This window comes from Vigna radiata, chromosome 6 (genome assembly GCF_000741045.1).
Source record: "Vigna radiata var. radiata cultivar VC1973A chromosome 6, Vradiata_ver6, whole genome shotgun sequence".
Lineage (NCBI taxonomy): Eukaryota > Viridiplantae > Streptophyta > Magnoliopsida > Fabales > Fabaceae > Vigna > Vigna radiata.
This window is the reverse complement of record NC_028356.1, coordinates 17,168,923-17,196,098: the sequence shown is the minus strand read 5'-3', so window position 1 is coordinate 17,196,098 and position 27,176 is coordinate 17,168,923. Positions and strand designations below refer to the sequence as shown.

Sequence of the window (27,176 nt, the reverse complement as noted above, 5' to 3'; positions counted from 1 at the left end):
CCATTAATGCCATAATATTGATTCAAATTATTACCATGTTAAACAAAAATTTCAAAAACATTCTAAAGTGATGTGCCCTGCATTGAGGAAGATTATTATTTTCTTTAATATCGATTATTTACTTTCCCGGACGAAATTGGGTGTTGACATACACCTTCTTCTTCAGGATCTTTCTTAAGTCACAACCCCACTTTTGTTGGGGTATTGGCAGCAATGTTATTGAGCATGTCAAACCTTTTTAACATGTCGAAAGCAAATCTTGACTGATGCATCACAATTCCACTCTCAGTCTCAGAAAATTCAATCCCTAGAAAGTAACTTAACCTTCCCAAATTACTCATCTTAAACTCCTTTAACATTTAGACTTTGAAATTAGAAATTTGCTCCTCACTCCTTCCTGTAATTAGAAGATCATTAACATATAAGCAAACTATCAACTTCTCTGGTTTGCCATTATGTTGACAACACTGCACATACAATCCATGTTCTGAGACACACTTCTCAAACCCAATACTACTCATAAAGCCATCAATCTTATGATTTCAGGCCCTTGGAGCTTGTTTAAGCCCATACAAAGCCTTTCTCAGCCTATACACCTTGTTTTGATGCTCTTTGACTTCAAACCCCTGTGGAGGAATCCTTTGGCTACCAATTTGTCCTTATGCCTTATTACAAAACCTTCTGGGTTTATTTTTGACTTATAAACCCATTTTAATGCTAATGGCTTCTTGTTGGGGGGCAACTCTCTCAACACCCATGTCCGGTTCTTTTCAATTGAGTCAATCTCTTCCTGCATTGCCTTCCACCACCTTTCATCCTTAACAGCTTGGTCAAACTCAATAGGTTCAACTTCTGTTATTAGAGCACAATGAAAACAATTCCCTTCTGATGTGATTGTAGCATCATAAAACAGCTCATAATCTCTCAGATGTGCTGGCAACTAGGTTATTCTTGATGACCTTCTAACATTGTCATCTCTGCTACAGACATATGAATGTACTGTTGCAGTTTCATCTTCCAAAATAATGGTCGAAGCTCCTTGCTCTGTTGATTCCCACTACCAAATTTCAACTTCATCAAGTATTACATCCCTACTAATAAAAGCTTATTCAGATTTAGGATTATACAAATTATATCCTTTAGTAGAATTATATCTAACCAAAATTAGAGGTAGCCTTTTATCATTTAATTTTTTTCTCAATTGGTCTGGCACATGTTTATAACATATAGAACCAAATATCTTCAAATGGGTAACATTTGGTTTTACCTCAGACCATGCTTCTTCAGGTGTAATACCTTTCAGCCTCTTTGTTGAAGATAGGTTTAGGATATAAGTGGTTGTCAACACGGCCTCTCCCCACATAAAGTTTGGCAACCTTTTACTCTTTAGCATATACCTAACCATATTTAGTATGTTTCTATTCTTCCTGTCTGTTGTTCCATTGTGATAAGGTGTATAAGGAGGAGTAACTTCATGCATTATACCCTCATTTTTACAAAATTCATTCCTCCTAGTCATGTGTGTGGAGCTACCAAAATCCAAATATCAAACTGCACTTTTTGACTGATCTTCCTCTATGTTAGTCATTATCATCATTGCCTCAGAATCTGACACATCCTCCTGGGCCAAATTAGCCCTCTTCTTTGGTTTATTCTTGGCTCAATCTCCTTTCCAAAATTCTTTGGCAAAATGGCCAAACTTCTGGCAGTTGTAACATTTAACTTTCTTTTTATCAAATTTCCATCCACCATCAAAATTGGTGTAAGACGTTTGATTCTTGCCTTTGATTGAATCACTGGAATCTTCACCTTGTTGTTCTAGTGATTCTTTATGCTTAGTGTTGCCTTTATTACCTTTCTTGAACCCTTTCTTGCCCTTATATTGAGACCGAGCCTGTAGTGCTTGTTATTGACATTGCTTAAGTTCATTGATGCATACTCATGTGTTTCTAATGAATGCTGCAATTCCTCAATCTCCAATTTCTCCAAATCACGAGTTTCTTCAATAGCAACAACCACATGATCAAATCTTAGAGTTAGGGTTCTTAGGATTTTTTCCACCACATATTGGTTTATAATACCATCTTTACACGCTCTCATAGCATGGACCAGCTCCTGCACCATATCAAAATACTCTGCCATAGTTTCACCCTCATCCATGGTCAGAATTAACTGTCTTCTCAAAGTCTACAACCTTACCTTCTTATTTTTATCACCATCACCATAAGTTTTCATTAGAATCTCCCATATTTCCTTCAAAGTTGCTGCTTTGGAGATTTTGTTGAAAATCTTTGAACGCACATTGATAGAGTAGGAATCTAGCCTTGCTATCCAATTTCTGCTGTAATTTGTAGTTTCTTTTCTCCTCATCTGTGCTTTTCTTCCTGGTTCCTCAAAACCGCACTTTATCACCTCTACCACGTCCTGGAAACAAAAAATAGACAACATCTTGATTTTCCAGTCATCAAACAACTTCCCATCAAAAACTGGAATGGGTCCCTGTATTCCTCCAAACCCTACCATACTACATTGTTTCTTGATCAAATCCTTGGAGTTTCTTGGACCTCCTTGTTCACCTTTAAGGATTTTTCACTTCCAAAGAACACTTCTTGTTGGATATACACATTTCTTCCAGACTTTGATCACACCCACACACCACACGAATCTTGTTTTTGTTAAGCTCTTCATACCATTTAGGGTTCAAGAGGAAATAACTGAAAAAAAGAAAAGCAGAGAACAAAAAGGGGATCGAGAGCAAAGAAAGGACAGAGAAAGCAACGACACTCGGGTAATACACAAAACTTTTCAATTAACTTGATTTGTATGTGAGATTTTACATTTATAGAATGAAATATAGTTAAAAGTTGTTTTGAATTAATACTAACAAGTTTATGACTAAAAACATAATTGTTAAAAAAGTTATTTTATAAATTCCATAAATAATATTATATGATATTATATGATAGGTCAAATTAAAAATATTAAATTTAAAATAATAGAAATTACATAAATAAGTTATGAACTTCATTTTTAAGACAATTAATATTATGTAGACTATTTTATTCTTTTCTCTTTATCTTTATTAAGATAGAAAACCAAAACCATCTTAAGGCACTTTAGTTAAATACATGCTTTTAATCTCATCACTCTCAGTTCACAATAGCAAATAGCTAATTCATGTATATTTTCACATTCTATTTTTATTATAAATTAAGATATAACTCTGTAATTTTTAAATTTATATTAGAGTTGTTAAAACGGGTAACTCGGCCCGACTCATCACAGGTTGGTCACTTAGTGAGCCAACCCAACTCATTTATTAGCTGAGTCAGAAAAATTTAAACGGGCGCAACCCACCACGGATTGGTGGGTAAACGGGTTGGCTCATTGACTCACTTAAATACAATTTTTTTAAATAAAAAAAATTATAAACTTTCTATAATTTAAATCTAAATAAATTTCACTTCTAAATTTCACTCCTCCAACATGGGTGTTTAATTAATTTTGAAAATAGGAAACTTAAATAATTATTTCAAGCAAAAAAAATAATAAATGTTTCTTTTATAAAATTAAAATTAAATTTTAATAAAATAAAATTAGGTAGGTGGGTCAACCTGGCCCACCACGGGTTCAACTTGCATGAACCGAGTTGAAATCTGATCCGTATAAAAAAATACAATTTTTTCAAACGCAACCCAACTTGAACCCGTGGTGAGCCAGATTAACTTAGAAGTTATAACCCATTTTAACATCTCTAATCTAGGACAAAAACACGACGAGGCATAATTATTATTTATTAGAAAAAATCCAAATGATGCTCTAATTAATAGCAATTGTTGGATTCTCATTAAGTGTATGCAGCAGAAAAGCTATAGTGTATGCGGCAAAAACTAGAAATAAGTGGCATGGTTAAAATCTGTTGATGAAACCAACCCATTAATATGATATTTTTCTTTGTAACAATTTGACTCATCTATAGTAATAGGTATTATAGTAAAACATGTACACAATTATCTTAACTAGTTTTACATCAAATTATGCCAGTTTTGTTCTATTATGTGGATCACAGTATTAAACTAGGTTTAAGGACATACCAACTCCAAGGTGGACCACTAGGTTGCTGCACAGGCCACAAACCTTACAAGAAGATGGCCATGGATTTCAGAAATAAAAATAGTTAGAAACAATGAATACTCAATGCAATAGCTTAATTTACACTACATAGTGAAGTTCTTGTAACGTTGTTTCCCCTTCTTGGTGGGGTAAATGTAGACAAAGTTAGATTAGTTTCTTAAGTAGACCACTTAATTATGATTACCATATTTAATTTTTGAAATAAAATTTTTGAGAGAAACTTTTTGAAATGCATATAATATTTTCCTTATAAAAATGTATGAAAATTTGGTATTAAGAAACGGATATAAATTTCAGATGTAATGATATATTTCTGATGAGCCATTTGCAGAACTGAACTCTGATCCATCCCACAAGAAGAGGTTCGATGAGCAGAAAGAAAGACGTACATAAAGCTGTCCCTTCTCTGTGGCATACCATACCACCCCTTGTCTTCTACCCACATGCTCATTCATCATCACTGAACAACACAGCCTTAGACATCAGAACAATCAATTACAGTTAGAAAGTGTTATCAATTGCGACAGATGAGTAACCAACGTCACATTTATAACCCATCAAGTACTCTCTTTTGTCTTTTCTTCTGCTCTATATCAGGACTATTACAATTTCTATAACATATCAAAATGTTGCTATAGAAATTATGTAACATGGGAATTTGCAAGTAATTTGCTTTAATGATTGAAAGGATATGAAAGAACACGCTTTTACGATCATCATTCAAAAAATGTGTCTAAGAGCTCATCAATCTTTCTCTTGCATTTAAATCTCTCGGCCAATTGAGAGAAAAAGAAAGAAACTAACATCTCCAGAAGAAAACCAAACAATTTCAAGAAAACAAAAAATGAGTAAATTTTGAGAAGAGTTCATATTTCATTGTGAAACATCCATTTTCAAGAGAAGAAAAAATGTATAAACTTTGAGAAGAGTTCATATTTCATTGTGAAGCATTCAACTCAGTTACATGGTCAGGTGACAGAAAAACCTTACTCAGCAATCTCTTCAAAGAGAAACCTAACAAAGAAGAAGAATTGTCTGGAACAGAACCACTCATCGAACCGATTTCACTCTGACTAATCTCATAACCAGGAGTTACAACCACAATCTCAAAGACGTCATCAGAACCCGGTTGAGAATCATCGCTTCCCAGAATAGGAGCTCTGCAAATGGGACAATTGGAATGTGAAGTAAACCACATGTCAATGCACTCAACATGAAAAGCATGGCCACACTTTGGCAATCTCCTTCCAATCTCACCCTCCTCAATAACGCTCAAACAGATCACACATTCCAATTCCTCTGTTTTCTCTGTTTTGTGCACAAACATGGGAATTGCTGAAACTGTCGCTGAATCCAGGCCCTTGGGGCAGGTGGTTGAAGCTTCTATGTTGATGCTGTGGAAATGGGAAGGTTCCAGAACGTCGGAGACAGTCACCGGAGTTCGCCACCGGCGAGTGCGAGAACGTAATTGCGACTGAGATAAGAACCACTTGGCATACAAGTGGAGTAGGAGGACAAAGAGGATGACTAGGAGCAAGGAAAGAACGGCTGCGAGCATGATGCTGCTGTTGTTGTTGTCGGAGAAGACGTTTTGAGCGAGTTGACTGAGTGAGTTACTGGGTGACTCGGATTGAGTCGGCATTGTGAGGGGAGTGAAGAATGTGAGTGTAGTTTTCTTGAATGGGGAAAAGGGTAGGTTATATTTGTGGAAAAGGTTAGGACTTTGAGCTTAAAATGAGATTTTGGGTGGAGGGGACCCAACAAAACTGAGTCAAGTCAAGAGGCAGTTTGTGCAATGGTGAATAAAATGTTGGTTTGTTCTTGTACTCAGTGTGGTTTCTTTGGAATTAGCAGTGAAAATGTTTACGTAAAAACAAATGTTTTGTTGTGATGAAGTCAACATGGGAATGGGGGTGGAAGGATGAAGAGAAAAATAGGGCAGAAATGAAGCACTCGTGAAGGCAACGGCAATGGAGGGTAGGTGGGTTTTATTGGATTCATGTGGCAGGTTTTTGTTTATTTATTTGTGGTTTTAATTGGTTAAATTGGTGCAATAAAGGATCCTAACTCCTAAGGCAAAGGGCTTATGACTAATGACATGACCAAGAAATAAAATAAGATATTCTTAGTTCTTGTAAACTGCATCAAGCTTAAGTCAATCATGAAAAGGAGGCAACCCCCTCCACAATTTCTTCACTTTCACATTACTCATTGTCTTTTTAGGGCCTTTCATGCATTTATTACAACTTTGACAATATTAGAATTGGCTCTGTGTTGTTTGGGTTTGGTAGGGCATGTCGCGGGACCCTAACTACTGTTATAAAGAGATCAACCAGAGTTCAGGGGTCCCATGTGAATGGAACCATACACTCTATAGGGGCTGTTTTCTTTTTTTCTTTTTTTCTTTGACCACCCTACCACAGCTAGCAGTCAACTGTTGATAGCAGTAGAAGATCTTTGCTTAGATTCCACCATATTTTGTTGCATGTTTCCAGCAATGGATAGATCCCTTTTCAGTTTTTAGAGAGGTTACAGTATTAGGCTTGCAAAAGGTCCTCCTGTCATACTGCATTCCCAATAATTCACAGGTTTTTTGGGGTTGGAAATCATTACACATGCTCTATTTCCTTTTTCCTAGTTGAATCTTTTTGTTTTCATTATTAATCACTTTTCGATAAGTTATGTTTTGAGAAGTACAATTAATAGGAATAGCTAAATTTACATAAAATATAACTAATAGCTAACTTTATTTGTGGCATTTTTCAGTTGGCCTGCAAATTTTAGACCCCGAGTATCTCATGTCACATTAACTTTTTTCTCCATATTTTCTGCTGAAGATTTTTGTTCAAACCTGTTTCTTTAGTTTATTGTCAATGCTCCAACTTCTTGTATTCTAGAACCCCATTGCAATAATCTTAGAATTTCAATTTCAACCTTGCAAGGGATATGCAGAATGTAACCAAACAACAGGATTTGTTTCATTGGAAAATGGAAACTATGAGAAATTATTGTTTTTGTTTTGATGTTCAGAATTCTCCAAACTGGAAACTAAAGGATGCTCATAAAAATTATTAAAAGGGGTGTTTCGTTCAGGATTTTACAATATACATGATAATAATTATTTTTCTCATATAAAACCAAAAATTGGTCACTTAAATCTATTCCATCCCCCCAGATTCTTCTCTCCTCCAGCTATTCTTTCAGTCCATTAGTTTGTATCTTTTCTCTTCCACACCTGTAACTCCCAAGTTTATCTCTATTATTGTATGGAGGGGCACCTGAAAATGAGCAAATCTCAGATACATCAGATTTCTTGTGCAAATTCATTATTCACACAAACGTTTCACAAAATGAGATGGTGAACCTCACAAATTCTTTTCTTCTAACACAAAATTACTACAATTCATTTCTTAAATATTAGTCATGAACTAGATGGAGCTTCTGCACAACTCCATCTTTCACTTTGAGCTAAATATGAATATATTACCTCAATATCTGGAATTTCTTGCAAAGGCCTGTCAGTAAAATAAGCATATAATGCCCTTAGAACTGCCTGTGGTAAGAAACTCAAGAATTAAAACCAATCAATCATATAGAGCATATAAATGGGTAAGTTTTCATCAAAGTTATGTGAAAAACCTGGTGAGATATCACAACAACAGGTGCCCGTTGCCGCTCAAGCTCAATAATTACAGGTTCTAACCTGCCTTATCATAAATACAAACTATTTACACAAAACAGTACTAGTTTGGAACCAAATAATGATACAAGAAGTGATGCATCAACCTTTGAATAACATCCAAGTAAGACTCTCCACGAGGATAACGATACCTAAGCTTGTCCTTACAGCGTGATCTGTAGCAGAAAAAGAAAAACAAAATAAAGAACAATAGTTACAAGAAACATTTTTAAATAGCATCACGATCCCACCAAGCACCGGCTTTTTCAACTGGAAATTAGAAAGATCACAGTTTGGAACATACTCGTACTCCGCTGGCATGTTCTTCTTGATCTCTTCGTATGTCATGCCATCACACACACCAGCATTTATCTCATCAAGTGCACGCCATTGTATCTACCATATATAGATACTATTAGAAAGTGAGGGAGCATTAATAATACACACTTCTGTCAATCCATATTTTCTGACTCAAGGATGACACTAACCTTAGGAAATCCAACAATTGGTCCTGCTGTCAAAATTGTTCGCTGCAGTGTACTAGTCCATATCTGGACACCAGTCACAAACATCACAAACCGTTTATCATTTCAATATTTGCACGTATATTTATTACAAGCTTACACAAGCAGCTCGTTCTGATTTGAGACGCTTTTCAACAAATTTAGCAAGCTTCTTCTTATAAAGTTCTCCAGCCTCACTGTTGAAACAAATTGCATTGTGTTCCAGTTAGGCAAAAAAAAAAAAATATCATAGCAATTCTTGTTCAAAAAACCAGATATGACATTTATAAAAAAAAAAAAGGAAAATACGAAATAATTCAAATATAGGGAAACTAAAATCATCTATCTTTGCATAACAGCAGTTAGAATAAATTTTTCAATTAAGTCTTGAATCAAAGAGCTGCTTGTATTTTTCTTTCAGTGAAGTGAGTAAAGTGAGACGTACCCATTAGTCTCAAAATGATATGCCATAGCAAGACAAAAAAAAATCCAAGATATGGGGCCCTTTAGTTGAAGCTTTTGAAAAATAATTGTGTAAAATAACTTTTTCTAGAGCTTTTTTCAGAAGCAAATAGCTTTAGACAACAGCATTAAGTTTTCAGAGTTTTTCATTCCGGAAAAGCTTAAATAATTATTATCACGTTTTTTCTAAATATTTTTGATTAAAAACATATTTTGTTAGTACTAATACACAACGCCAAACTGCTTCATTTTTTGCCACTATTCTTTCCAATTGGTCATCTATCTTGTCGGAACATCTTTTCAGCTTCATTCCCTTCCAATAAAAAACATCTCCGATCATTATAAGTCTATTTTTTGAAGTACTGTCAACTCCATTGTCTTGACATTTCTTATGAACCATAACATAGTTGTTTCTCTCCTACTTATATTTTCCATTACAACCATTGTGCCAACAATCAATGACACCAGGCCTCCCGCTTAGATAAATGTCATGGTGCAACTTCCACACTATTAACCCAACCTGACCCACCAGTGGCAAATAAGCTATAATATATCCTAGTTTTTTGGCTTCTTAGAAAGCCGTCAAATGGAAGGAATAGATCGATAATAATTTCTACAATAGAGAGTAGAAAAAAAATATTAGTAAAAGGAACCTTAAAAGGAACCATAAAGGTTCCTTACATAACTTTGGGTATCTAATGCAATGTAGAAAAGAGGGTATTGACTAATAAAACTTTGAATAATTGCAATGTGAAAAAAAAATGACCTTATAATCCTCTTTAAACTAATATTCTAGATCATGTACAAGTGTGGTACATCTACTACAACACGAAATAAAAATAAGATTTATCACAATAAGACTGGTAACAGAAAAATAATTTAGATTCTTTGTATTCTAACAGTTCCTCATATAAACAGAACAGAAATGCAAACTAATATTTTCATTCGTACACTACCTTTTTCTAAGCTTGTGTCCTCATTAATATAAACATTACACTAAATAGAGATAGAACACAAATATACCTTAATGCAGAGTCTCCTCCAATTCTGCCTCTCACATTGAACCGACTTTCTCCATGCCGGGTAAGTAATATTGGGCGAGGTGTAAGATGTGTATTTACCTGTATGATAAAAACAAATCATTAATAGAAGCTAACAAGTGATTTGCAGAAGCATTTGCTGAAGGCATATATTATTAATGTTCAAGAAAAAACCATTTGCAAAAGTTGATCTATGACATTTCTAAATACTGTCTTACTGGGTTAAATATTATTAACTGATCATTTCTTTTACTTTTCAGTGTGTTAATGAAGCTTTGACTGTTAATACTACATTCTTCTAATAAACTTACCAAGAAAAAGACTATCCGACCAGGTAGGTAGCCACTGATATTGTTCACCTAAACCAGAAGATAGAATTTGTGATCATTAACAAATTAAAGTGACACTGTAAACCATGTTTGTAAATGGTTATCGTAAAATTCAACGAGATGCACAAATACTTGCAACAAGAAATTCTAGAATATTAGAGCAGCCTCCCAATAGTTTTTTTCAAACAGCGAAAGTATTTTACTATATGTCCTTAAACATCAGATAAGTGACTTACATTTTCTCATAAAGTATATGGCTACGGTACTTTGCAACATTTTGTTCCTCCTTTCAAGTTCCTCTCAGAAATTTTAACCCATGGTATAATTTAATTTACAATACAATTTACATATACACCTTACTACTTGGCATAACTTTTAGATTGGATGGTTCATTGACATGGTATCACAGATTGGTCATCCGAGATGCCCAGGGTTCAATATATATTTTAGAGCCTAACTTTGTCCGTTTCTAATGTAAGTTTGTCACTCAACACAGTTTAGAGCCGAGCAATGAATCTTTTCTAGTTTACCGATTATATATTGTATAATTCAGATCTACTAATATGCGATCCATATAAACATAATGCATCCATATGGTAGTAACAAGCTTTTATAACACTGATTCTTTGAAGAACAATCACACTTTCAAATATACACATGCACGGAACCATAACACAATAATTTAAAAAAGCAGAAAGTGAACACAAGGATAGAGTAGTTATAATCTATTTAAATCTGAAGGTGAGAGTGAAACCATACCTTTTTCCACACCAAGGTTTTACAACTAGTTAAACTACTAGAATCTATTTGTTACTAACCCAAACAAAAAGCTACTATATGGACAATAAACATGCATGATGCATATCATTTATCAAACTAGCAATACTAGCAAACTAGCCAATGACATATGTAAAATGGTTCAGTTTTGCTTCATACAATGACATAACTAAATGTAAAACTTACTTGTATTTGCCCTCCATGTCCACTGGCCATGTCAATCATTTTTATGTAAGATCCTTCTTCTACTGTCTCATAAACCTAGTGCATAAAATCAACATTACTTGAAGCAAAAGCTCACCTCGAATAGCCATTAAAATTTAAAGTACACGTGAAGGACTTGCCTTCTCATAATAGGCTACACGTTCTTTGAAGTCCCGCAACCCAGCCTCAAAATCTGGTCTGCAAAAGAAAAGCTGATTGCGTATGTAACTACAATTCCAAATACTCATTAAGATAAGATGTCACTAATTTTATATGAAACATTACACTTCGGCATAGTCAGGGCTTTGCTGAATTTTAAAGCGTATATTCCTCTCAATTATTTCTACATCATTGCATATTGTTTCCAAAAAAATTATCTGTAACACAAAATGCAAGGATACATAAGAACAGTTCAAAACTAAATTATTTTCGTATTGCACATATGGCAGTACCCATCTACCTTGCATCTACCTTCAGCCAGTTTCATCAGCATGTTTCTTCGCTGCTTGCTACTGTTTGTGGCATCAAATATCCCAACCTAAACCCCAATTAAAGCTTCAGCCAAAAACAAAAATCTTGAAAGAAGGCTTAAAGTAACAAAATCATCTGAAAAGGACAAATTTACCTGGCCCCCTTCTTGCATCCAAGATATCATATCTTCAAATGCCATCTTGGCTACCTAGTGGTACATGAAATATTACAACTATGAACATAGAGAAAGGATGACAAGGAGCTAACAATACCAGAATCATCTATGACAAATTGCTAGGTTCTGCGCACATATCTCAACATTAGCTATAATAAATACATATTGTATTTAAACAAGGAGTACATGGTGTAGTTGAGGCAAATTTAAAGCATTTAAGTCTCTCTCTCTCTCTCTCTCTCTCTCTCTCTCTCTCTCTCTCTCTCTCTCTCTATATATATATATATATATATATATATATATATATATATATATATATATATCTATTAGAATCAAATATATGAAATACAATTAGATATAATATATTTAATATATGATCAATTATTTTGTTTTCTAGATATAATAGGTATTATATATTATTTTTTTAGTAGATTGCTATTATATATAGTCCTCTCTTATATGTAAACATCATCTTGATTCAATGAATTATTTTATTTCTGTCCCCCTTGATGTAGTAGTATCAGAAGTGACTTTTCTGTATTCATTCCAATAATTTTTTTGGTTTTATTCCATGGATGTCATCGATGAGAACTCTAATGTCTCCTAGTGGTATGATTATGTCCACTCTAAATGTCAGTCCTTTTACCAATGGTTTAGTTTTCTTATAATATTTCTACCAATCCTTTTATTAAAGGTAGATGGATCATGATTCAAGTGTTAGTACTCATGCATGTTCATTCTTGGTAATGTTTTCAATCCTACAAACATGTCATGGTGTCACTGATCGAAGCCTTTTATTACCCAATTAATCTATTATTCATGCAGTAACTATTGGCATTATTCAACTTTCTCCTATATTGGTGCTTTATTATGTTTTTTATGTGTCTCTCAATTCAATTTTAATTTTCTGTCTTTTAGTGCTTTGTTGGCTCATACTCATTTGTCCATCACCTTCCTTAAAAATCACTTTTTTTTTATAGGATTCACTCCAGGAAGATGAAGATTGTCGGTGGTAATCTTAACTAAAGGAATATACATGTTGTCTCCAATTTTTACACAAAATGATTTAACTGTTTCCTTTCCTTTAATACCATTACAAATACTGTATTTCTTTTTAAAATACCGATTCTTGTAAGAATGCTTCTATTTGGCATAAATTTGGACATGTCTCTAATAAAGTTTTTCTACTTTTGAGTAATGAAATTCTTTTTGATATAACATAATTTTTCTACTCCCAATTTTCAAATTCGACCTCTTGCTAAGTTTAGAAGATTATCTTTCACTTTACTCAACAAGGTGTTTCAACCATTATTTAATACATTACATAGTAACATTTGGGGGTCTTATGGTAAACTTATGATGGCAAACATTTTTTCATAAACTTGATTGATGGATTATAGTCATTTTACCTAGATATTTTTGCTCACACACAAATCTAAAACTCTACTAATGTTATAAAACATTTTTTTAAATGGTTAAAACTCAGTTTAGGGCCAAAGTGTTTCAGGTATGACAATGCAAAAGAACTTGCCCATACTGATTTTCTAGCAAAACAAGGCAATCTACATCAATTTTTTGTGTGGAGAGATCTTAACAAAACTCGATAGTTGAGAGAAAACATCAACATTGTTTTATTTTTTCAATCCAACTTGTCAATCCAATTTTGGGAAGAGTGCGTTTGCACTATTTCCTTTCTAATTAAGAGGGTTCTCTCTCCAGTACTATGACAAAATTCGTCTAACTAGGCTCAAACAGATCCAAACTTGATTATCACTCTTTAAATAATTTTCTATGTTTAGCTTATTCATTAACTTTGTGCTCGTCCAAAAACAAATTTACTCTTCACATAATTTCATCCATTTTTGTTGGTTATCCTAGAGACAATAAAGGATATAAATTAAACAACATAGAGGCTGAGCAATGTGCTCTTTCATTAAACAATTTTTCCTTTCACGGAAGTGACTCCTTTTAGCAATTCTTACTCCTTTATTGATGATATGGTAATTCCTTTGTCCATTGCTAATAATATGCCTTAAATACTTCTATTGTTCGTTAATCTAATAAGCCATACGGTACAATATAAAACATCAATGTGTAGTACTAATGGACTTGAAGCCTTTGTTTGGAGATCATTCAGAGCGTTAAGAAACCCTCTTATTTGTCTGATAATGTGTGCTCTAGCACCTCTCACATCCTTATCCATTCAAAACTTTAATTCTTTAGACAAACTAAATCCAAAATACAAAACCTTTATCAATCAAATTTCACTAGTGGCCAAACTTACTTAACTTACTTTTGTAAAGGTCTTACTAGCTCATGTTGCTGCAAAAAATTGGAACCTACTGTAAAAAATCTTACTAGCTAGATATCAACAATGCATTCTTAAATGGTATGCTATATGAGGAAGTATACATAAATATTGCTCAGGGTTGCAAAACAACAACAAAAGAATTAGTTTCAAGTTAAATAAATCCACAAATGGAATTAGACAAACCTCTAGACAATGGTTCTGCAAACTCTCCCCAACATTACTGCAACATGGCCTTACACGGCCTAAAAATGATTATTCTATTTGTTCATGATTACTAGGGTCTTCTTGAAAGACTATAAACTTCAGAAAATAACTAGTTCTTGAAAATATTCATTTTCTCAAACATACTAGATGAATAGTCACAAAATAATCTTTAACAATCAATAATGAGGATTCCTTTGTATGACTTTTTTTTCCGTGCATGCATTTTCCACCCTTATAAAAATAACTACCTTTATTGATTTTACGTCATGTTGTACTCTTGCTGAAAAATTACAAGTGCTTCTTTAAATAATTATAACTATAAAAATTAATAAAAACGATTTAATTTTATGATTTTTTTATGCACACGTTTTTGGTAACTTCAATATAAATTTTAGTAATCATTTTCTCATTTTAATAATTAAATTTTAATTACATTTTTTATTACCATAAAAAGGAAGTGGACACGTAGACCTGTTTTTCCAGTAGTATGAATAAAGTGAAATATTTGTGACCAAACAAAAAAATGATAAAATGTAAAAAAATATAAATTAGTAGAATGAAATAAGATTGTGTAAAATCTGGAAGTAACATCTCCAACTAAGAGTCTGCTAGGTAAACATAATTAAACACTTGTTGAAGAGGTATTTATGAAAGTACTTGTTAGGCCTCTACTGGTAGTTAGGAAGAAGTCTGTATAAAAGGGGTTGGGGGTGCTTTGGGAGAGTCAGTTTTTGAGTCTTATTGATTGTGNGGNAACTCTTGGAGTTCTTTGGGGNGAGGTTAAGCTCTCTATACTTGTATTCTTGATTGCTCAGTAATACAAAGAGGTTATACAGCACTCTTAGGTGTGTGTTTTGTGTGGGTGAAGTGTGTTTTCCATAGGTTCCCGATTAGGAACCTATCATTTGGTCCGACCTGCCGGATCCAAGGAAGAGGGGAATCAGCGATGGAAAGTCCAACAGAGGGAAGATTGAACAATTTGGAGATTACAGTGGAGGGAATCAAGGAGGAGACAGCGGCGATCAGGCGTGATCTACAACAATTGATGAGAGGGATGAATGGAGGTAACAATAATCAAGGGGAATTACCAGTCTTCGATAGACTCGACCCATTGAATTGGATCAATCAAGCTCAGAAGCTTTTCGAACTACAGAGGGTGATGGAGGAAGATAAGGTGCGTCGGGCATCCATGATCATGGAGGGAAGCGCTGGGTATTGGTTTCGGGCTTGGGAGGCTAAAGCCAAGAATCGTTCTAGGTCAGGCTTGAAGGCTGGGTTGATCAATCGTTTCGGAGGGAGATTCCGGGGCACGGTGTACGAGCAGCTAGTGACCTTACGTCAAGAAGGCTCACTGGAGGAATTTACCCGGAATTTCGAAATATTGTTGGGACAGACGCAAGGATTGACGGAAGAGTTGACGATGGGACTTTTCTTGGCGGGATTGAAGGAAGAAATTAAGGGCCAAGTGCGCATCCAAGCTCCTAAGGATTTGGAGGGGGCGATTAGGGTCGCGAGAGATGTAGAGGACGCGATGATTCGAGCGCGAGGAGGAGGATGGAATGGCGTCAGGGTGATCGGAGGAGGATCGCGACCCACAACAACAGTGATTCGCGGAGAAGTGGAGCGACCCACCGTAAATTGTGCGGGAGGTGTGGACGAGAGTTCGGCGAATCGGAGGGAAGCATCGTTGCCGACGATGGGCAGCAGGGACAGAAACGAGGGAGGAGATGATAATCGGGGACGAATGGTTCGAAATTTGCTCTACCCCGAATTTCTGAAAAGACGGGAAGAGGGTCGGTGTTTCCGGTGCGGCGACCCTTTCGCACCAGGACACCGCTGTGCCGAGAGAAGTCTGCGAGTTCTCTAGTTGGCGGAAGGCGAGGAGAACGCAGTTACCGAAGAAGGATTTCAGGAGGGCAAGTGCATGGAACTGTCGGCATGCTCAGCAGAGGGGATGACGTCGCCCACGACCATGAAACTCAAGGGGGGAATCGGAGAGAAGCGAGTGGTGATTCTCGTCGATCGTGGGGCCAGCTATGATTTTGTGAGCCGACGGGTGGCAGAGGAGAGGAAACTTCCGGTGACTGACACGACACCATACGTGGTGAGTCTCGGGGACGGACGTCGGAGGGTGCCCAAAGGGCGTTGTGAGGGGGTACCCATCAACATGGGGGAAGATACGGTGGTTGCCGATCTTTACGTGTTCGAGCTTGGAGGAGTAGATGATATACGGTGGATCGCTTGGTTGGTAACGCTGGGAGAAGTGATGATAAATCGGAAAGAAATGTTCATGGGGTATGATCTGGCGGGTGAAAGGGTGAGAGAAAAGGGGGACCTTGTTTTTTCCAAACAGCTGGTGGAATCAAAAGCCCTCCTCAAGCTTGAGGATGCTGAAACGGGGACACTAGAACTGGGTCTAGTGGAGAATGAGGTGGACAGAGAGAGGCAAAGTGATTTGACCCCTGTCCAAACAGAGCTGAGTGCGGTTCTGCACCAGCACTACCAAATGTTCCGGGAGAGAGAAAAACCTGCACTGTCCAGCAGAGAGAATAGTGAATGGCCTGATGATTTGACAGAAGTGTAGAAAATTTATTTTTTGACGCAGAAAATTAATTTTTTAACAGAAGTGCAGAAAATTAATTTGGAAGCGGTGCTGGAAGCGCATTATCGTGCACTTCGAGAAATGCAAGGCTTACTTCCACCTCTTGATATTAAGCAACATTACGTAATAAAGTTTGAGACTTGGAAAGTGGGTTTCACCGAGAGGAGAAAAACCATGACCAGAAGAGATCTTGAGATTGGCGGTGGGAGAACCAAGAACAAGAACAACAAAACAGGGGAAAATTATACTGCGAAGCTGATACCCATTGGACATCATGACTGGTTCCTATGTTTGGGGTTGCTAATATTGTTGTTTCTGTTATTTGCATGTACATCAACAATTGTTGCAAAAATAACTTCGGTCCCCATGGTGGCTGCGTGGCTAAGTTTCTTGGAAGGTTCTCTTTCGAACCTATGCAGGAGAACTCGTTGCTTGGTCTTTCTCTTCAACATTGACTTCAACCTTGGGGACAAGGTTGTTTCGAGGGAGGGTGGTATTGTTAGGCCTCTACTGGTAGTTAGGAAGAAGTCTGTATAAAAGGGGTTGGGGGTGCTTTGGGAGAGTCAGTTTTTGAGTCTTATTGATTGTGCGGGAACTCTTGGAGTTCTTTGGGGAGAGGTTAAGCTCTCTATACTTGTATTCTTGATTGCTCAGTAATACAAAGAGGTTATACAGCACTTTTAGGTGTGTGTTTTGTGTGGGTGAAGTGTGTTTTCCATAGGTGTTCCCGATTAGGAACCTATTAGTACTTATAAGTTGTTGTTAATGTCCTTTATGCAGTCACATTTCTTTTATTAGAAATTTCCTGGACATAAGTCACATTTCATTAGACATTACAGTTTATTGAAGATGTGCTGTAAATATCTGTCGCATCTCCTCTGGTGTAAAGCTTCTATTGGCTATTTAATGAGAAAGGCCTCAAGTGGGCAAATAAGCTTTTTCCCACATACTATTCCTTATGCTGTGATTTTCTGACAGTTGTTCTATAACTGAAAAGGAAATAGGGTTAAATTGCTTTGATACAAATTGAAAGTTTTTCATTAGCTACTTTAGAACACTTAAATAATCTGAAAACAACTTTTGGACTTATCATAAGTTATTTTCTAAGTTCTCCAAAACACTTACATGAATGCTTATACCACAAAACAAGTTTAACGGTAAATAAGCTCTTCCAAATGCACCCTAATTATACACATCTACAACCTTATTATATACAACCAGTATAAATTACTCTTTCACATTCAAATAAAAAAAATTGTTGGCCAGAAGTTACCTCATTACGTGCTACCACACCTTCAGGATTGTCAGCTCGAAAGAAATCAGCAGACTGCACAGAAAATATGACGTGGATAGTAAATTTTCCTAGAAAGTATGCAGTACCATAACATCATAATTAGCAGTAATGTTGTGCCTTGGCGATCGATTGGTCATGAATTTAAATCAAGAAACAACTTCTTTGCATATGCAAGGTTAAGGATGCATAAATTGACCCTTTCCCATACATGAGTGAGGAGCAGTTTCTCATTGGGGTATGTCAGTTTTATGCTTGTGTGGACCTCTCACCCACAATATTCAAACCATCCACCATTCGAGCTACCTTATCCGCTTCCGACTCCCTATTTATTTTCACTTTACATATTCTATCTAATTCTATGTCTCCCTCATTCACCTCATCACCCTATTTATTTATAGAGCTGGACTTCTCTAATATGGGTCAATTTTGTTGGAAATCCAAGTGAGTCTAAGTCCCACATTGGATAGAAATGAAAAATTAGAGTACTGTATAAAGATGAAAGACCCATTAACCCATTGCCTTAAGGTTTTGGATAGAGAGTGGTGTCAATCTCTTATATGGTTGGACTCAGATCTCAAATGGTATCAGAAGGTGGAGGTGGCGCTAAGGGCTTAGCCCAAAGCGGACAATATCTTACAAGCATTTAAGTGTGTTTGATTCTACCCCCTTAACAGCTCTTTTGAGGTTGGCTTCCCCCAAGTGCTTGGGTGCTATAAATTGATACCAAAGTTGGTTGTCATTGTCTTTGAAAGGGCGGGCTACCTAAATCAACTATTAGAACCCATGCATGTCACTCATTAAACTTTAGAAAAATAATAATCTCTAGATAAAAAAACCTTACAAACTGGAATTATTTTTACCTACCAAACCCTCTACAATCTGCACTAACATAAATCATATAAATTTTTATAACAACCAGTACAATACATCAAGTAATAAAAGATACATGTAAAATAAAAACAATTACACAAATTTGATTCTTAGTATCATAGGAAATCTTTTGGAAATTTGATAGTCAAAGTTACTCGTGACTTTTGTTTTCTGTTTGAGACGCATTGTTATCAATTATGCCACAATTCCTGATGAGACACAGTTTTGTTTCTAATAGTAACAGTGGTATATTATAGCTTGTTGCTAAATTTTTTAATACTGAATTATTTTTTTCCACAAAATATATTATACAAGTGGTGACAAATCTTATCTTATAAGTTGGTTTTGTATGGTTGAATTAGGTCTACACCAATTTGTAGGATAGTATTATAGTATATCCTAAATTCATTAAAAGGGTTACTCAACATATTATCCATGTCCCAAGCTCAATAGTGCTAAGTAACGGGGTCTATTGGGAAAAATTCAAAGCCCCACATGAACTATACACCAAAATAAAAAATAAAAGTGAAGACAATCCTCATCTTGTAAGTAAATTTTGTAAGATTGAATTAAATATAAACTTTTCAATTAATTATACTGCATTAAGTTTACCTGACTAGAGCCATGCTTAAGGCGACGATACTGCACATTGAAACATAAGTGTGTTAAATTCGCACTCCAAACATGTTTCCTGTATTCCATTAGATACAAAACTATAGATTACTAAGGAGGATGAGTCAAGAATGTGAACAACCTTACCAACATTGAAGTGTTTTGTATTATGACCTAACCATCGAAGATATCTTGTAAGCTTAGCTGCAGTGTAAGTCTTGCCTCGAGCTGGCAAACTCACCTAAGAAAAAGAAGCTAGTAATAAATTATTCATTTACAAATATTTTAATTTGTAATTAGATGAACAACACATGGGAACACAGCATTTTCTTCCATAAATACAAACTTCTCAAGATATATACTTATGAAGAAGTTTATCCCAAGTTAATAGTCTCATTTTGAATCACACTCAATACCTAAAATAAAGTGTTGCTAAAAAGGTTTACGAGCAATTAATACTCAAGCAAGAATTACCATGACAATTGCCAAATGCCTATGCTCCTTGGGACCTAGCATCTGATCAGCAATTGCAGCAGCTGCAACAGCTCCAGCAGCCGCTGGAATTGAATTCTATTATAAAGCCAGGATGGCGAGGGAGCAGAAGCAACTATTTGTTAATAAACTGAGTTGAAAAACTTGATGCAAAAATATTAATCTAGTGGAAAATTTTTTTAATAATAAACAAGCAACGGAAATCATTTATACAAACCTTAGTACCAGGGTCCAAATTAAAATTTGTAGTGAACGTATCAGAACTAGAGGATTTTACAAGTCTGGGAAATCCTACACCCCTGTCAATAGAAACTCCCCTCAGACTACCTTCTTTCTCTGGAGGACAAATTGTTCCCACAGACTGCGATTTAACCATTCCAGGACTTTGGTACACCTTAGACTGATCAGGTGCATGAACCTCTCCCACCTATTTGAAACATCAAGATAGCCTATTAGATGTGATATAATGCATAATCAAGAATCCATATAACCCACTAGCTTCTTTTATATTTTTCTCATAACCTCAAGAAGAGACATTTTGCAGTTTAAACGTAATTTGGTTATATAATGATCTACCATCTGTAACTCATGAAACTAGTAATACAGGAAAATAATTCAGAAAAGATACTAATGAAATTCTAACTATTAGCAACACATAAACTGGCACAAAAAAAGGAGATATTTCCTCTAAATTGGAGATACTCTCCAACAGTTTTAAAAAAGCTTTAGTTCTTATTAAAGGAAAACAGATACACACACGCAGAGAAAAAGAAAATAAAGTGAACACATTACTTTATCAGTACCAAGCATCAACATATTAGTCCATCTGACACTTTAGAAGAACATAAGAAGTATCTAAGCTGATATGTTGAACAAAATAATCTACATTCTCAACCAATGAAAGTCATTTAAGGCAACTACAACTATAAATCCACCACAGCTTCTGGTTCTGGAAAAAGACTTCTGAATATATAGCAAATAACCACCAACATTCAACAAAGTTAGGTCAAAAATCTCTGGACTGATCTTACGTGTTTTTATAACAATCCATTCTAGAAAGTATAATCATGAATTTGAAAGCAAAGCCTTTACTGTTTCTGGTTGATTGATCATAGGAACACCGTCATCTCCCATGGAAGATGAAATGCTGGCAGACCCACCACCTAGTGATCTGGGATTCTCTGTACTGTTAGCAGCATATGCAAGTGCTGAACTTGGAGAAGTTGAGGGAGATGGAACAATATAATGCTCAAGATCAAGCTCTAAATTTGCAGATGAGATGTTCTGAATAAAAGATAAAAATTAAGCATAAGGTACATAGTAATTGTTTGAAAAAAGTTCTTTCACACATGTATTAACATAAAGTTGGAATAAGAGAAAAGATGGCAGCTTAAAAAGGGCATCAGTCAAGAGACATGATCAAACAAGTTATGGTACATTGGTAATGTAAGATAACAATTTTGCAGTATCACATTAGAAAAATTCTACAGAACAAATTACCTGTCCATGAAGAGAAGGACAACTAAAATTGGTTGAGATTAAAGGAAAATCCTGAGTCATAAATAATTAGTGTGCTCTCAGCTAAAAAGAGAAATTAATTGATTGTGCAGTAAGTTTGTTACTCTAAAGGAGCCTAGCTCTGGGCACTAAGAATGTTTATCTTGTTGTATTTTCTTTTCTTGCAAATAACAGAATCTTATAGCTGTTTTATCTTCCATTTCCGTATTTTTCTGTTTGGTTATTCTGTGGTGTGGAATTTGTATTAACTTGTCTAACCTGCTGAATACCCTCCCTGATCAGTAAATGCCATCAAGAAAGAAAGGAAACAAGGAGAAACATCTGATACAGTCACAATGGAGTGCGAATTGATATCATCAAAGAAGAATAGACAAAGATAAAGCCAATAATGGAGGAGATTCATCTTCAAACGATTCAAAACCAAACTGCAATGTTATCGATGAGGAAGGAAACTGTAGATAATCGATCAAAACTAATGGAGTTTATGACTCATAGTTTTTGCAAATGTATAAATAGCTTAGGAGAGGGCTGTGTTGGCTCAAAAAACACGGGAAGCACAAAGAATTCTAGGAAGACCATGTATGGGTTGAAATCCTTAGAAGGGGATGAATTCATTGAGTTTCGTCAGTGAAAATAATAGAACTCCCAATGTTTAATGGGGAAGACCCTACGTGATGGATATTGAGAGATGAGATCTACTTCAAAGTACAAGAAACCAATGAAGCCGTGACAGTGAACCTCGCTCAGCTATGCATGGAGGGAGGAACTTTAGACTTCTTCAATTCTTTACTAAACCATTATCTAACTTGACATGGGATGACCTGAACAAAGAATTGTTGGACAGGAATGGTGGAATGGGAGAAGGTAGTGTCTTAGATAACTTACGACCTCATTTATACTATTACAACAAATCAAGCATTTTCCCACTACATGGGGTTACTACTACAACAAATCAAGCATTTTCCCACTACAAGGGGTTAGCTATCCGGATCAAACAACAATGTGATGCTCGATACTAAACTAAATCTACAAAACTCTAAATCATTCTTAATGGTTTCACCTATAATTTTTCTTTGTTTCCCCCTTCCTCTGGTGATAAGAACCATAAAGCTTCCCTCCATCATATAATATACTTTCCTTACTAAGGGTTCTTCTGTGAGTCATCTCCACACACAGCCAAACCACCTATGATGAGATTCTACCAATTTCTTTCTACTACAGGTACTACCCCAACTTTCTTTCCAATGCATTCATTGTTAATCCTATATTGTCTAGTTTGTCAACGCATCTAACCTAACTTTCCCATCTCTATCCCACTGAGTTTATTTTCTTGTTGGCTTCTAATGGCTCAAAACTCAGTTCCATATGACATCACAAGTCTTGTAGCGTTCCTTTAAGCTTGAGTATTCACAGCACTCCACCATTTCATTCACCGCTGCATTAGATCTCATTAATGTAAAGTAAAAATAAAATGATTTTTTTTATAAGTTGGCATCTAAATTTCAAAATAAAGATGAAGAAAAAGGTGACACTCTTAAAGACTACCTGATTCTTAATATCACAAACATAAAGAAAACCGATAATTGGAGTCTTACCTCACTGCCTGTCTGATGTTCTGAATTTATGCTGACATCAGGTATCCCGCGTACAGACGATAGACGGAAATTCTCCTGATAAGCCCTCCAACTAGCTGCAAGATCAAAGGGAGAAATCCTTTTTGCTTCCACAAATACTCGATACTCAAGAACTTGATCATTATCAAGTCTAAACAAAGCCATCCTGTCACCATCTTGCCATGCTCCACCAACTAGTACCCTGCTTGAACCCTCCTCAACAAAACAAGGATTATCGATGCACTTGGGCTTCAAAAGGAACTTAAACTCTAAAGCTTCTGCAAATCCCAACAAAATTCAACACTTGAGGTCAGAATGCAGATCATGCAAAATTTGCATTCTTTTATTCTGTTTCTCAGTTCTACATACAAGTTTACAACTAATTTAAAATGAAAAGGCAAACACCAAGCCGGTGAGAAAGCATTACCGTGATTAGGCGGAACAACAAAGCTCAACTCCCACACAGTCGCGGATTCCCGTTCCATAGAAAGCTGAAATTTTTGCACCAAAAAAGCAACAACAATAAGAACAGAGAGAGACCCAGAATAAAAGGAATGAAATGATGAAATGGGTGAGTGAAAATTACAGCTTTGGAAGGATCCCAAGAAGGGCCTAAAGGGAAAGAGCCTGATACGTGAGGAAGAAGGTCCCCAGAGAGAGTGAGATTGGGATTCTCCATCTTCACCGAAACATAAAGCAATCCGGGGATTCGTAACGTCATATGGTTAAAGCCATCTCGCTCTTCTTCGCTATCACCCGCCATTGATTCTTCAGAGTTTTGTGAAACTTTGTTCGCCGTAGCTGCAGCTACCAAAACAGAATAGATGGTGATGTGTGTGTTAAAAAATCCTTATCCAAGTATTCTTAACACTGTGACAGGCAGAGAGAGACTTCCAACATTTTGTCAGCAGTCCTGTTACACTAGATTTAGAAAGAACATAAAAATTTATAAAATTGATTCTCTTTTTTTTATATAAATATAAGAATTTATTTTTTTAATAATTACTTTCCTTGACTTGTCAAATTAATATATATATATATATATATATATATATATATATAACAATTAATAAGAAAATTAGCTGTTTTTTACACATTTTCTTTGATCATTTTACCTTTAAAATTGTGAAAAATATGTTTTCTTATTACAAATTATACAAAAATTAATAATGGTTATTAATAATAACTTAATTATCTTTATGAGTAATAATGAAAATTAAATACTAATTTTATTTAGTATCATGGATTGTTTAAAAGAAATACAGGTTAAATATATATTCACTTTTTTAACATGAAATTTTAAATTAATTTAGTTTTTTTATTTTTAGAAATATGTGGATTTAATTTTTTTAGTTAAATTTTATTAATTTTATTTAACGTGATTGAATTCAAAATATACGGACATTTTTTTTTTTGTGATCTTGATTTTCTTTTTCATGATTAGTTATGATTTAACAAAAAAAAATTAAGAAGTTGTTTTATTCCATTGCGAATTTATTTGAATAATTATGTTATAATTTTTTAGATGATATGGTGAAGTTTTAGTGGCAAAGGACTCATACTTATTTTTTTCGTTTTTCAAAAAGAAAAAATGAAGACCTAAAATATAACAAAAAGATTAGTTCACTTCGACTTTTCATGTAACTTTTGGCTTTGTTAAATCTTCCAGTGATATAGTTTTTGTAATATATTTCAAATTAAGACTTATGTAAAAATATAAACAAACTTTTCTTACATATACATTTATACATTTATAAGTATATTAACATTTTATTCACGCATGTTTAACAGACGATTGATTAAGTGATATATTTTTATTTAGTATGGTATTTGTTAAACAAATATAAATTAATTTTTCTTTACATAAATAAACAATACATTAGACAAGTATTGTAGAACGCAACCCATCTCCTATCAACTTGGTCATCATGCTTTTTCGGAATGTATTTTTATGTACATTTGAAAATATGCATTTTGGAAGATAGCTATATATCCGAAAGCACCTTTCAGATGCATAATATGGAATATGGAATGTATCTCAAAAATCATTCTGAATTGTATATTTCAATGACTATTTCCATATAACTTAAAAAGAAATACATTATAGACTCTACATTTCGAAAAGTATTCAAGAATCCGAAACAAATTTTCATAATACATAATCGAATGTATTTTTTGAAAGGTTTAAATCTCTTTTTGGTCCTTAAGTTATGAGCGGATGTTCAGTTTAGTCTCTGCTTTTAAAAATGTAAACCTTTGATTCCTAAGTTATAAAAAATGTATCAAATGAATCTTTTTTTTATGTTCATGGTCAAAGTACAAAGAGCAATCTAAAGTGTTGTTATTATTAAGAAACAAATCAGAGTAATCTAAAGATGTAACAGTTGTTAAGAAACAACCAAAAATAGTATTTCAAGTCAAAAAATGACTCATTTGATACATTTTTTATAACTTAGGAACCAAATATTTACATTTTTAAAAATGGGGGCTAAACTGAACATCTGCTTATAACTTAGGACCAAAAAGAGGTTTAAACCTTTTTGAAATCATTCCAAACGATATTTTTATATTTTGAAATACATTTTAAAATGCCCAATCTGGAATGTGTTCAAAAAACATGCATATATGATAAAGTTGATTTTTACTTTTTATTTGTGTTAAGTTGTTTTTTATAGTTTTTATCTTATTTAATATGTTTTCTTGCTTTTGTATTCTATCGTGTTTTAATTATTTTATGTTTATTTTATTTCTAATTTGTATTTAAGTTGTGAAAACAAATTGGACATAAAGAAAAAGTATAATTAGATAACTAAAAAATGATTTTGAGAAAAATTACTCATATTCTATATGCTACAAACATAAAGAGTAGTTAAAGTGGTTGGACAAGCCTTTGTCGAATAATATTTAAAGGACACTAAGTGCAAACACCTATGGAGGAAGTCATCCTTGGGTGATACTAAAATGCATGAAGAGCCATCAATTGTAGTGGTTGAGTTGCTAAATGGCAAGATGGATCTTCTAGCTAGTTGCAAGTTGGAAAGGACCTAATTTTATGACTCCATGTGCAAGAATGAAGGCATTGAACAAGAGTATCCACCTTGATACACAAAATTAAGGTATTTAGTCATGTTTTTGTAAACTTTTTCAAACTTCTCTCCATTCTCTTCCATTAAGGTATTCTCCTTCTTAGGTTTCCATCTTCATCTATGGAGATGTTTCCTCTTTTAGGTTGAAGAGGAAGAGAAGTTGCATATTAGAGCTGGAGACGTGAATGAAAGATGTACATGGAGCTTGGAAAAGGTCTTAGGTGCTTTGGGAAAAGGCCTTATGTTGTGAATATATATATATATATATATATATATATATATATATATATATTATTTTATCTCAATGTTAGTATTTTGTTTTTATGTTTACTATTTAATGTTTGTTATGGCTTGATCATCAATAGCTTCCTTATTGGTTATTGAGATATTGAATAATATTTTTTGTAACATAAATAAAAAAATATGTTATGGAGCTTGTATCTAGGTATATAACATGATTCGTTTATAATTTTAGACTTTAAGTAACTAGAGATAGGATTTGAGTATATTTGTGAATTGATTTTAACTTAAAACTGGAATTGAGATAATTGAGAATGCATGAGAGAGTGAAGTTGGTAGAGTCTAATATGGACAATTACCAATACTTTATTAACTTTTATTGTATACCAATTGTTTGATAAAGTACTGAGAAAATTTTTGTGTATTTGTGTGAAATTGTTTGTCTAAATTTGTTGTGGATTGCATTAGTTGTCATATGTTATACATTGAGAGATAATGATAATTTACTTATTATTTGTTATGTTGTGACAGATGTAATTATTGTGTTATTAAACTCACCA

General features: G+C 34.5%; 2 protein-coding genes across 2 annotated transcripts; both read right to left on the bottom strand.

The window, feature by feature from the left end:
• Positions 1-5,047: 5,047 nt before the first annotated feature.
• LOC106764505 (RING-H2 finger protein ATL63) lies at positions 5,048-6,348 on the bottom strand. Its single transcript, XM_014648783.2, has one exon. It carries the CDS (start codon positions 5,774-5,776, stop codon positions 5,072-5,074), a length of 705 nt encoding a protein of 234 aa, XP_014504269.1. The 5' UTR covers positions 5,777-6,348; the 3' UTR covers positions 5,048-5,071.
• A 742-nt stretch (positions 6,349-7,090) lies between these two features.
• LOC106764944 (6-phosphofructo-2-kinase/fructose-2,6-bisphosphatase) lies at positions 7,091-24,186 on the bottom strand. Its single transcript, XM_014649400.2, has 23 exons — positions 23,877-24,186; positions 23,718-23,781; positions 23,273-23,568; positions 21,252-21,443; positions 20,377-20,586; positions 20,142-20,237; positions 19,810-19,908; positions 19,668-19,697; positions 18,165-18,218; positions 11,754-11,807; positions 11,589-11,666; positions 11,414-11,505; positions 11,269-11,326; positions 11,111-11,185; positions 10,130-10,177; positions 9,802-9,899; positions 8,438-8,513; positions 8,302-8,364; positions 8,118-8,209; positions 7,921-7,989; positions 7,774-7,837; positions 7,622-7,687; positions 7,091-7,412 (listed from the first exon to the last, which is right to left on the bottom strand). The coding sequence occupies exons 1-23, from the start codon at positions 24,051-24,053 to the stop codon at positions 7,335-7,337; spliced, it is 2,229 nt and encodes a 742-aa protein (XP_014504886.1). The 5' UTR covers positions 24,054-24,186; the 3' UTR covers positions 7,091-7,334.
• Positions 24,187-27,176: the final 2,990 nt, after the last annotated feature.

Coding starts and splice junctions, on each gene's coding strand:
- LOC106764505 (XM_014648783.2), bottom strand. CDS start 5,776: ATGCCGACTCAATCCGAGTCACCCAGTAACTCACTCAGTCAACTCGCT.
- LOC106764944 (XM_014649400.2), bottom strand. CDS start 24,053: ATGGCGGGTGATAGCGAAGAAGAGCGAGATGGCTTTAACCATATGACG. Junction 18,219..19,667: donor TTAAGCATGGCTCTAGTCAG/GTAAACTTAATG, acceptor TTTTCTGTGCAG/TCTGCTGATTTCTTTCGAGC. Junction 10,178..11,110: donor GACATGGAGGGCAAATACAA/GTAAGTTTTACA, acceptor CTTCTGGTTTAG/GTGAACAATATCAGTGGCTA.